Below are 12,633 nucleotides of genomic sequence, written 5' to 3' on the forward strand. Positions count from 1 at the left end.
TTAAAAAAAAAAAAAGTAGGTTAATTGGTAAATTGTTGCCATTTGGCAACAATGTGTGATCATACCATAGCACCATAAAATCTAAAAAGAAATATATATATATATATATATATATATATATATATATATATATATTCTCCAAAAACATCTTTTTATTCTTTTATTGAAAACAAGAACAAACAAATCTAACGTGTACTAAGTGGTATTAGGAATGTATGGTAATAACAACATCATAATAAAAATTCCTGGTCATGTTAGGTCATGAAGTATTTGTCTTTTTCCCTTTTTCCACAATTAAATAAAAAAATCACTGATTTTGTATCACTGCTTTTTAGTAAAATTAACATAGTCTTGTATGGTAATTTCTTTTTACATTTATTGTTGAATATTGATCAGTGCATGTTTCTATGCTTACTGGATATACAGTGCATGGAAGCAATTGTTGTTTTTAGCTGATTTCCCCTCAAATACAGATGAATATCTAAGAATGAAACCTATTATAGTTGCATTTTATCTCCTTTCTTTTCGATTCAGAGAGTTGGAGGGCAAAGATAAAAAAGTAATTACCTTTTGGACTACATACCTATACAGATTATAAGCTTTCCAACACAGGAACCTGCAGGAAAGCACCTCCGTGCATTTACATGATTATGTTTGCACGTTTCTCCAGTAATTAAACACTTTTAATAACAGTATAACTTCATTAGAGATGTATGACTATATTAAACACACAGTTGTCAGCAGATGATAAGCTTTAACCCCTTAAAATAAAAGTCCTAATGCATAAGGCTTATTATTCAGTGACTACACTCTTCAAAAAGATGGTTCTTCAAGGGTTCTTTAGTAAAGACAGAGGTTCTATAGAACTATAAACACTAAAAGAACCATGTACATGCTTAAATGGTTCTTTGCATGGTAAAATGATCCTTAAAAAAATTGATAGAAAATGTGCTGTCTGGTTTTATATAGAACCTTTTAGAAGATGGTTCCATACAGCGCTAAGAAAAGTTACTATATTGTAACAAGTTGGACATCATAACAGTAATAGAACCATTTTCGGTGCTATATAGAACCATATACAACACATTCTCCATCAGTCTGAGAGTGCTTTAATTAAGGACAGTTGTTCTACATGGAACCCTGAACACACAAAGAACCATTTGCATGCTTAAATGGTTCTCTGTAGTAACGTCGTTCTTTAGATTGGTGCATCTTAAAGGCTTGTTCAATGCTTAAACTTTTCAAAAAGATAGTTCTTCAAGGGTTCTTGAGCAAAGACAATGGTTCCATATAGTGCCATAAACTCTGAAAGAACCATGTACATGCTTAAATAGTTCTTGGTGATTGTATAGTTCTAAGGATTGATGGAAAATGTGTTGTGTGGTTCTTCACAGACACTTTTTGAAAATGGTTCTACATAGCACTAAGAATGCTTTTACTGTTTTCACAAGCTTGACATTGTAACAGTAGCAGAACCCTTTTTGGTACTATATAGAACAACCATATACATTCTACATTAATCCAAGGGTTCTATATGTAACCATGAACACTCAAAGAACCGTTTGCATGCGTAAATGGTTCCTTGCCATGTGAAATTGTTCTTCAGACATAGGAAATGTGTTGAATAGTTCTGTAAAGTACATTTTTGGCAAGGGTTCTATGTAGCACCAAAAAGGGTTTTTCTACTGTATACAAACTTGACATCATAACGATACGAGAACCATTTTTGGTGCTATATAGCCAACACGTTCTCCATTTATCTGAAGAACAGTTTCACCAGGCAAAGAACCATTTAATCATGCAAAGGGTTCTTTTAGTGTCCATAGTTCTTAACTGTCAATGCAAAATTTTGGAGCCTGGTTCTATTGACTTCTCCACAATGAAGTACATCCCATGAAACTTTTACATCTCGACTATTCAGGAGCTTCTCGAACACATTAAGGACCTCCATAAGGACCTTTCGGTATGTCCTTTCAGCGTTAGCCAGTCAGTGACTCCAGTGAGTCAGCGCGTCACGGCGCCGCGACCACCGGGCTCTCCGTTTAAAAGCCAACCCTCTAGCCAAATCCGCTCGGCGCGCGCTGTCAGTCTTGCTGAAGATGCGCACGGACAGGGCTGGCGCTCATCGCATCATGGCAGGGATCGCCGTCGGACGCAACGACTGCTCGGCAGCGGAGCAGCGGCTGAATTCCACGGAAAGTTACGCGCCTCCGCAGCTGGACGAGGACGAGGAACTTTTGCGCTACATCTGGAGAGAGTACCTGCACCCCAAGCAGTACGAGTGGGTCCTGATAGCGGGATATATCGTCGTGTTCCTGGTCTCTCTGGTTGGAAACACGCTGGGTAAGTTGGCAACGTTGGGCTTTGGAGCTCCTGACTTGTGGACATGGTGGTCAGTCTTGACCAATTTCTCTCCAAAGTGATTTTTATCAATGAATCCTCGTCAATCACGGCGCAAGTCGTTCATGTGGTCACGATACAGAGGTTGGAAATCGAGGATGAAACAATGAGTCCAGTGTGCCGAGTGTTTTCGAATGATCCGATCCACCTTAAACGGTGCAGCAGTGGCGCCAAAATGTAACTGCTGCACCATTTAAGGTGGAGCGGACAATTAAACATAAGTAGGCTGCGGTGCCAGAATGTAAGTCCTGCAACATTTAAGGTGGAACAGTCAATTCGAATGAGTAGCCTGAGGCGCCAGAATGTAAGTGCTGCACCGTTTAAGGTGGAACGGACAATTCGAATGAGTAGCTGGAAATAAAAGAAGCCAACTCCAGCCTCTGGGATCTGCTCCTGACATGCTTCCAGATGATGCTCTGGGGGCTGCTGATGCCACTATTTGCATTCACTCAGCCAGCTGTCATTGCTTTTGGCATGCTTGAAAACATCCTCGTTTTTTTAAGCAGACACTTTAATATCCCTCCACTCCGAGCTGCTTTGCTTATATTCCTTCCTCCCCAGTGTTAACAGAAGCCTCGCTGAATTTGTTGTCCTGCCTTGCATTAAAATTTCAACTTTGGCATTTGACTGTGAGCTGCAGCGGTAATGCAGTGCTCTTTTCCCTGTTCTCCACAAGCCGGTTGTTTCCCTTCACATAACTTAGTGATTCAGTGAACTGACTTTCTTGTATGGTTATCAGAAATCTGCACATCTTCTTATTGCATTTGTCACTGAATATTGATCAGTGCATGTTTGTATGCTCAGTGGATATACAGTGCATGGAAGTAGTAGTTGTTTTAAGCTGATTTCCCCCTAAAGGCAGATGAATATCTAAGAATTGAAGCGGATAAAATGCATTTTATCCTCTTTCTTTTCAGATTCAGTGAGCTGGAGGGCAAAGATAAAGCAGTTAATACATTTTTGTACTTAAAAAAGATGACAGGATTTCCATGTAGGAATCTGCAGTAAAGCGCCTCCGTGCATTTAAATGATTATGTTTGCACGTTTGTCCAGTTATTAAACACTTTTAATAACAGTATAACTTCGTTAGAGATGGATGCTTATATTGAACACACAGTTGTCAGCAGAAGCTTTAACCCCTTAAAATAAAAGTCCTAATAAAAGTGCATAAGGCTTATTATTCAGTGGCTACACTCTTCAAAAAGATGGTTCAGTGGTTCTTTAGTAAAGACAGTGTTTTTCTATGAACTAGGAACATTACGATAAGCATTTGTATGATTAAATGGTTCTCTGCATGGTGAAATGGTTCTTCAGATTGATGGAGATTGATGGCTTGAAATGATAGCAATACAAGAACCCTCTTTAGTGCTATATAGAACCCTATACAACACCTCTAATAACCTGAAGAACAGTTTCACCAGGCAAAGAACCATGTAGCCTTTTATTCTCCAGGGTATATTTTAGTTTGTCCATCTGAATTTACATGATTAAATCATAGGTCAAATTATTGAGTAGCTGCATGGAATAAATGTCAAATTTAATTAAATTAATTAATTTATTTTTATTTACTTAATGTAAAAGCTCCGCTCAAATTAACAGATGCTCTATGCTCACATTTTACTGCTGAAAGCCAAAAATCTCAGATGCTCTTTGTGAAATTTTATAAAGGTAATTTTTACAGAATAGATCTCTGAAGAGACGCTGTCTGTTTATAGTTTATAGCCCAGATTTGAGAAAAAATACGTCGACTTTCAGTAGAAAAACAAACTGAGTTCAGCTTCTTTTATTATAAAGGTTTAAAATGACATCACCATCTATTTGACTGGAAAGAAGAGTTACAGCCTCATACGATGCCCAGCTTTTGAATGTAGCTTATGAAATATGAAAGTTATGAAGAATATGACAAAGTGCGTTTTGGAACCACCGGTGGTCTCAAGGAGTTGAAAAAGTTAACCATGCAAAGAGTCCATAGTTCTATATAGAATTATTGCCACTGAAGGACCATTTTTTAAAAGAGTGTACATAGACACAATGCACACAGCTTGGCCCTTTATTTTATTTCCAATCAAAGCAGCCATGAAGAACAAGTTATTCATTTTTCTGGAGATATTTCTTAGGAGATTAGATATTAAATAATTCAGTTGCATAAGGAAGACACATTCAAAACATTCAAAGGACAATAAAAATGAAATGACAATAGAAAAATGGGAATTTAAAAAAAATAATAGAATATGAGCCTTCTAACAACCACCTGGAAGACCTGGTTGACACCAAAACTGCCCCCATCAGATAAACAGCACTTAAAGCTTTCATCTTTGAGAGAGAGGAGCAAATCAAGCTGCTTCAGATCTGAAAACATCCAGAGGTGTTTCTGTCCATCCTTCCACTGTGAGAAAGCCACTCAGTGTTGTGGGTCTGAAAGGATGTGTAGCTGATCAAGAGGAACCTCACTGAGAAAAGAAGATAGACAGATCAAACAAAGAAGCTGAACGATGGACTGACCGCCCCAGAGTCCAGACCTCAACACCACTGAATGGGTTTGATTACTTCAGAAAATCATCAACCAGCTTCTAAAACTGAGCTTTGGAGGTGTGTCTGCAGATTCTTTGAGGAACTGAAAGTGAGTCTCCTGAAAAGAATGGAAGCTGGAATAAAGGTGAAGAGTGAACTCACTACATAGTGAAATGGGATATTTTTGTCAAAAGTTTGTTTTTCCCTGATGCTGAAAAATGAATAGTTTGTTCTTTGGCTGGAAATTAAATGAATGAACTGTAGTTTCTGACAATTGCACTGAAGCATGTCTCCTGTTCCAGATAAGATAACCTCAATTCATCTGTGCATAAAATACTGTGTTTTTAAACCTGTAGTTGAGTTGAAATAGGTGATATTAGTGTGGGTACAAACAGAAATAGATATTGGATTTTCTTCCCAGTAATGATCAAAATTGCCAAAATTGCTATTGCTCATATTCCGTAAACACACTGTCGATTTAATATACACAAACTCTGCCAAGAAAGACAGGGAAATGATTTTGAGACTCTTTAGAAATGCTTGTGATTGCCTTTTGACTCGTTTAGTCGAAACACTATGAAATTTCAAAGGTCCAACAAGCAATGTGAAGACTCTACTGGGTCTCTATTTGCATCTCTCATAGCTGTAATCTAGCAGTGTTACTAAGAGCATGAATGTTTTTCACTGAGTTAATCAGTCAGATCAAAAAACATCTTCATTCTGACTCGTGCTTTTCAAATATGATTTTGCTAATGTTTATGCACTTGTGTTGAAAACTTGCATTACATAATTTTATAAAAGGCGCTATTTAATCAAGCACAGTTTATTTTTCTAGTACATCATTCAGAGCTTAGATTGCTGCTCACAGTAAGGCTGTTTAGAAGGAACCTTTACATGGTATAAATTACCATGTAATTTCATATGAACACACACTGATGAGGCATAACATTATGACCACCTCCTTCTATGCTCATTGTCCATTTTATCAGCTCCACTTACTCTATAGCTGCACTTTGTAGTTCTACAGTTACAGACTGTAGTCCATCTGTTTCTCTCATACTTTGTTAGCCCCCTTTTACCCTGTTCTTCAGTGGTCAGGACCCCCATGGACCCTCACAGAGCAGGTGCTATTTGAGTGGTGGATCATCCTCTGCACTGCAGTAACACTGATGTGGTGGTGGTGGTGGTGCGTTAATGTGTGTTGTGCTGATACGAGTAGTTCAGACATCTCAGGTATGAAACGTAGCAGCATTCCTCTGCTTCTCTTAGTCGTCTTCTGTAGAGCTGAGACTCACCGTGTTAAAACCCTGCAAGGATCTGTTTCCTCACTAATCAGTTCAAAAGTGGCTGTTGCGGTTTATGGATCTCCTCACAGTACATGTGATTTTGGGGCAAATGCTTAAGGCGCCTTGAATGCCTTGTCTTGCTCTTGTGCTATGCCCAACACACTGCCTACCTCTGATATATGTCAGATTCTCTCCCGAGTCTGAGCTGTGAGAACAAAGACATCAGCTCACTGGGTTTCATCAACCCAGCGTAGGATACACATACAGAAGCAGCTCGGAATAAAATGGGCAGCATATCCAGACCAAATGCTGCGATTGGCTTTATTCATTCAGATGGAGTCGCTTCCTCAGATCTCGTTTCAAAAGTGGCAGAGCTAAATGGGAACATGGATAGATTGTGTTTTAGATTATAAGTTACACTCCTACAAATCCTACATCCTACAAATGCTTAATTTGTAAAGGATGAGGTCAAGAACAGTGAGTGGTGATGGATCTGGTGGATCAGTGGCACAGAGGGAGGAACAAAAAAGAAGTAAGGGATGCACTGTTACTGATTCTGATATCGGATATCCATCTGATACTGTGCCAGTATCAACATCTGTTACCTCCTGACTAACCATGTTAAGTCAACTTTATTTTTAAATAAACAGTAAAAAGGCTACAAGAGTGAACCAAAGTGTCGTACCATTTGCTTTACTTGGACATGCAGCTAAGAAGTATAATCCATTTAAAAGCCTGTAAATATAGATACACTATATTGCCAAAAGTGTTCACTCACCCATCCAAATCATTGAATTCAGGTGTTCCAATCACTTTCATGGCCACAGGTGTATAAAACCAAGCCCCTAGGCCTGCAGACTGCTTCTACAAACATTAGTGAAAGAATGGGTCGCTCTCAGGAGCTCAGTGAATTCCAGCGTGGTACCGTGATCAGCCGCCACCTGTGCAACAAGTCCAGTCATGAAATTTCCTCACTACTAAATATTCCACAGTCAACTGTCAGTGGTATTATAACAAAGTGGAAGTGATTGGGAACGACAGCAACTCAGGCACGAAGTGGTCGGCCACATAAAATGACAGAGCGGGGTCAGCGGATGCTGCGCAGAGGTCGCCAACTTTCTGCAGAGTCAGTTACTAAAAGCCTTCCCAGAAGAGTTGAAGCTGTTATAGCTGCAAAGGGTGGGCCAACATCATATTAAACCTTATGGATTAAGAATGGGATGTCACTCAAGTTTATATGCATGTGAAGGCAGACTGGTAGATACTTTTGACAATATAAGTGTATGTTTTAAAATTAGACTTAAATACATCAGCTGTGGATGACCTCTTTGTATTGACAGGTAAACTATCACAGTCAGACACAGTTTAAATTTCTCAAACACATTTTCTTATTCTGTCACAGCATCTTAACATTATGTAAGGTGTTTTTCTAAGTTTTTCTAAGTATCTATAAATCAAAAAGGTTCCGTTGCCAAACTTATGCTCTAACTTAGTTCTATTAGGTTCTCTCTGTGAGCCAATCAGCCCTCCGAATACACATAAGATGACCAATCAGGTTTATTTGTTGTGCCGCCATGCTGGTCAGTGACTGCGGGAAAAGTTTATAAAACTGTATGAAACATGAAGACATGTTGCTGAAAATCTGTCTCCTTCCAGATCCTTAAAAAGTCTTATTGTCTTACATTTATAATTACTAAGTCTAAAATGTAATAGTAAATGTTTGAAGCAGTGGGGTTTTAATTACTACATAAACATTAATTTGATTAATTCATCCATAATTTTGGCTCATTTCTGATATAAATCAAAACCTCACACGGTCTTTAGACTGACCTGCTGGGACAGTTTATTACAGTAGCTGTTTCGGTCTGACTAAAGGAAACTTAATGGTTGGAAATGTTAAAAAGTATAAATAATTAAAAAACAAATGTCATAAAAATGTCATAGAAAGCATTACATTTAACTTGTGTTTATATGTAGACATTCTGGTGCAACACTAATTTTATGTTTTATAACAAATTACGCATATAAATTGTTTGTGTTTCTCTTCATCCTTTGCCGCATTAGAACCGTATAATTCCAAGCAGAATGTGAATTCTCAGGATGAGAAGGTTCTATCTGCATTTGACCTGTTCCAAAAATGTACACATTTGATAGGATTTTGATGTTGTACATTTAGAACCACTTTACAGTGTCTGTCATTTTTTTGTATGAAAGTAACATTATTTATATTTAGAAAGCAAAATATTCAAAGCTCAATACTTCAAAACTGCTAAGAGTGCAGAAAGAATTTTATAATTCCAAGGAGACGATATGTTTAGTCCCTGGTAGCTAGCAAAGAGGCAAAAATAGAGATTTAAGCCGAACATCAATAATTAGAATGGACTGATTTGCATTTTAACTCCAGCTGTTTTCCTTATACGTTTAATTGGCAACAAGAAACTGTCAGACACTAAAAAGTCGTGAAATTGAAGTCAACTCCTCGTTTGAGTTTCTGTTCCACCTTAAATTCTGCCTGCTGACTCCAGTATACAGTGTGAGTCACCAAAGAGCAGGATTTCTAAAATGGCAGTGTATGTCTGACTTTAGAGAACATTCAGCTAAAGCTCAACCAGCCAAACAAAAGATTCAAACAAGACGTAGAACTCCACAAGTGAGCTCTTCATTAGCCTCGGATGTGATTCCTGCTGTTGCTGTGTTACACAGAGAGATCAAAACTAAGAAATGTACTTTGCTTACAGTAAAAAAAAAAATATAAAAAAATAACTGAAAAAACTCACAGAAAAAAACTGATTAAACCCGCTCTTCTCCACCACAGCCCTACTCCAAGATAACTAATGCACAATATTAAAAATCAGCCAGATTTTAATGATTTAACTGCTGAGGTACATTGCACTCATTTACACTAACAACTACTTCATTCCAAGTAGGTGACTCGTGGTATTGGTTTTGGCAAATATCAGAAAATGTGCACTCATATGGTCTTAAAAAATTGGTATTGATGCCCTCCTAGTTAAAACTACACTGGACACACAGATAAAGGTGAATTTTCCCTGTAACAACAAAAAGGTTTTCGAACTTGATTGCACTGTGGGAATGAATGGGTGGTGAGGGTTCTGCATCAACACATATTTCTTGACATCTGTAGGATGTGCTGAAATAAGTTTAATCTGCAACGGCTCCACATCGCAACTTACAGGACTTAAAGGATCTTCTGTCTGGGTGACAGATATCACAGGCCACCTTCAGATGTCTTGTAGAGCCCATGCCTCAGTGAGTCAGAGCTGTTTTTGTGGCACGCAAAGTAGAGGTCTGCATTCCAATGGGACTCACCACAGTATCTTACGATGCAGGGCAAATTTTCAGTGTCATGCATGGGAGTGGAGTCCAGTCCAGTGTGGACAGAACAACACACACATATAGAGAAGTTCTGGAAATGAATGAATTGGTGAAATAAAATGATAAGTCACCTAATAATGAGTAGGGTAAAAATATTATGCAACAGTTAGTTGGGCCCACGCAAGCTGATTGGTTGAGAAGCGTTCTAACTGTGCTGTTATTTCGCCATAACATCATGGATTGTATCACTCTGCTGAGACGCTGTTGCTAAGCAACGACTTTGACAGCTATAAGAGATGCTCAAGCCATTTGAACGTTTTTACTTCTTACTTTGTCACAAACAGAAAACGGACACTTTTAAGATCACATTTAACCGACAGCCGATTTGGTCAGACGCTGAAGATGAGACGAGACTAAATTCCCAAACTGTCAGTTGGTCTGTGTGGAGCTGGAGAACGAACTGCCGACTGTGCAGTGAGCGGGTGGAGCTCGTTACTCTGACGTAGCAACAAGCTGCTTAAGCAGTAGCATCCGAGAGGGAGTGTGTTTTCTCATGAAATGACATCACAGCTGTGATTTGGTTGCCGTAGATCATCAAAGCAGTGATGTTATTGATGATAACACACTAATCAAGGGTTCTATTGCTTTTATACAACAGTTAAATAAATAAAGTAAGAAATTAATAAACTGGGCCGTGAATGCGGCGTTTAATATGATTTAATGTTCAGTTCCTTCAGCCAAATTACAGTTCCTTAACAAGCAGCTTGTTGCTACATCAGAGTAACGAGCTCCGCCCACTCGCTGCACAGCCGGCAATTCGTTCTCCAGCTCCTTACACTAAATTCCCAAACTGTCATCACCACTTTTTTGTTTTTTTTATTATGTCAGTTTTATGGCTCAGTCTGATTTGGTCAGACTCTGAAGATCAGATGACACATTTGGCGAATGGTATTGGGTTCATTTCTGGGTAACTGAGTAATTTTTTGTGGGCACAATTTGCATTTGTGTCATTCATTCATAGTGGGTCAAGTACACAAATCATGTACTTGAGTTAAAGTAGAGATACCCAAGGTAAAATATTACTCAAGTAAAAGTAGAAGTCCTTACTCTAAACTTGAGTAAAAGTACAAAAGTATTTGCCTCAAATGTACTTAAGTATTGAATGTAAAGTACTAAATGATTAATTATGGCTCTGATGTCCTGTTATCATTTGTGTAACAAGACTTGCTTCATGAACTCAGTGTAGGTGAAAATACTCCAGTGTCTCTCTTGGTAAACCAGTCTTTTAATAGAAGGTCATTAATTAGTCTGACAGTGATCGCTGTTAAAATGATGTGATTGTGAGGCGCAAAACACTGAAGGTAAACAGTTTCCATCAGGGAGAACCGAGTGGCTCTGAAATCACTTTTTACAAACAAGCAAATTTCAGTTTAAGATTTATTTACAACTTAGTTATAAGTTTAAGTTGAATAAAAACTGGCTTTAAACTCAGGATCACAAATGAGCTCCTTTACTATGTTGATCTGTAGGTCTCTGTTCATAAACATAAACCAGCCCAAACTAATTTACTATAAAATGAGTGTTTGTATAAATTCAGAAAAAAGCCGCGTCAGTCACGACTGCATATGTGGACATATTTCTATATTGTGCTCTATTTACACAAAGTTAGGTTAGTTCATCATTTATGTTGAATAGACTCTCCCAAAATGTTACGCTGCTGCGCTGACGTTGAACCGTGTGCTCCACTGGGTCGGTATGACCAACAGGTCAAAACAAGCTCAAAACAAAGTGACCGCTTTACTTACATTTACTTAGTTACTGTCCACCACTGTTCATTCATATACACACTTTGAATGAAACTTCCCAGGTGTACCATCACATGACAAGTGGTTCCTCTGAGTCATCGTCTACGCTGAGTCTTAAAGTGTGGGCTGATTTTCCAGAGAGAGGCTGCAGCTTCACTAATCTGCATCATTAGGAATTGTGACTGTTGCAGATTAGTAATCCTCTCACAGCCAATAGGTGGAACAACTACCCTGTCCTTGTTCTGTGCTGAGCCTGAGACTCTATCTGGCTTTGATACATGTCAGATTCTCTCTCCAGGCTGAGATGCATGTGTGAAAGGGTTGGGTGGATTTCGTCAACTTCGATCCCTCAAGCCAGAGGGATCACACAAACCCAAGCAATATAGAAGCAATTTATCAACAGCAATTTACAGGCATGTTGTAATTTCATTGAAATTATTTGTGACTCATTTCAAAAGTGCAGATTCTAATCTTTCAAACAAAACCACATTTGTGTTTGTAAGCAGGAAATATTTTGTTTACTTGACTATGTGATTGAATTTGATTGTCATGCATCCCTCCAGCCAGGGCTTCAATTTCCAGAACCGTCTGGGTTAAGACGTGACAAACACACACTTTTGCTTCCTCACTTCCTTCGAAATCATGTTCAGTCACGCAGTGCATGAGTAGAAGATTTAAAAAGTACATTTTCATGTAATTGTATGAACCTCCTCTAAAACAAAGCTGCCTCTAGAGAACAACAGTGCTTAAGATGCCTCTTTACTGCCAGATTTCATTAAGCAGGATACTGAGTGATGGCCACAGCACAGAAGAGTGGATATTTTTAGTGGAACAGCATTTTCCCTCCCAAGTAATTTTGGTTTCTAATCATGAAAATATATTCTTTATTTTGTCAAATTAGTATAAGGAGAAGTGCTTGATTTGGCATTAAACAATCCCAATGTCTGGCAGTTGACAATGAAGTGAAGATGGTCTTCCTATTACTTTGTCATGCTTACAGTGATCTTACAAGTTAACTACTTAACTAGATATTGTTGCTGTCGGAAGAAAACCTTGTATCCTCATTTTTGGCATTTTTCAGTTTTTGACATAGTTTGAAAGTATCTGTTACTCTTTACATTGTTTGTAAATTTTATGATGAATGGCCTAAAAGAAATGACCCAAAATGACATGGGAAAAAATCTGGTTCCATTGACTTACATTGAAAGTAAAGTATGTTTTTTCCTTCTCCTGTAAAGTTACCATTTTGGAGATACAAGGTTTTCTTCCGACAGCAGCAATATGCTAGCTATCTA

The 12,633-nt window shown here is 38.3% G+C and overlaps 1 protein-coding gene across 1 annotated transcript in view; it reads left to right on the forward strand.

Moving 5' to 3' along the window:
- Positions 1 to 2,098: 2,098 nt before the first annotated feature.
- The window catches only part of hcrtr2 (hypocretin (orexin) receptor 2), an 83,283-nt gene continuing 72,748 nt past the window's right edge, over positions 2,099 to 12,633 (forward strand). The window contains exon 1 of the mRNA XM_017694049.2: positions 2,099 to 2,343. Within this exon, the coding sequence (XP_017549538.2) occupies positions 2,100 to 2,343 (244 nt within the window). The 5' untranslated portion in view covers position 2,099. The remainder of the gene's footprint in view (positions 2,344 to 12,633) is intronic.

The sequence above is a fragment of the Pygocentrus nattereri genome, chromosome 5 (genome assembly GCF_015220715.1).
Source record: "Pygocentrus nattereri isolate fPygNat1 chromosome 5, fPygNat1.pri, whole genome shotgun sequence".
NCBI lineage: Eukaryota > Metazoa > Chordata > Actinopteri > Characiformes > Serrasalmidae > Pygocentrus > Pygocentrus nattereri.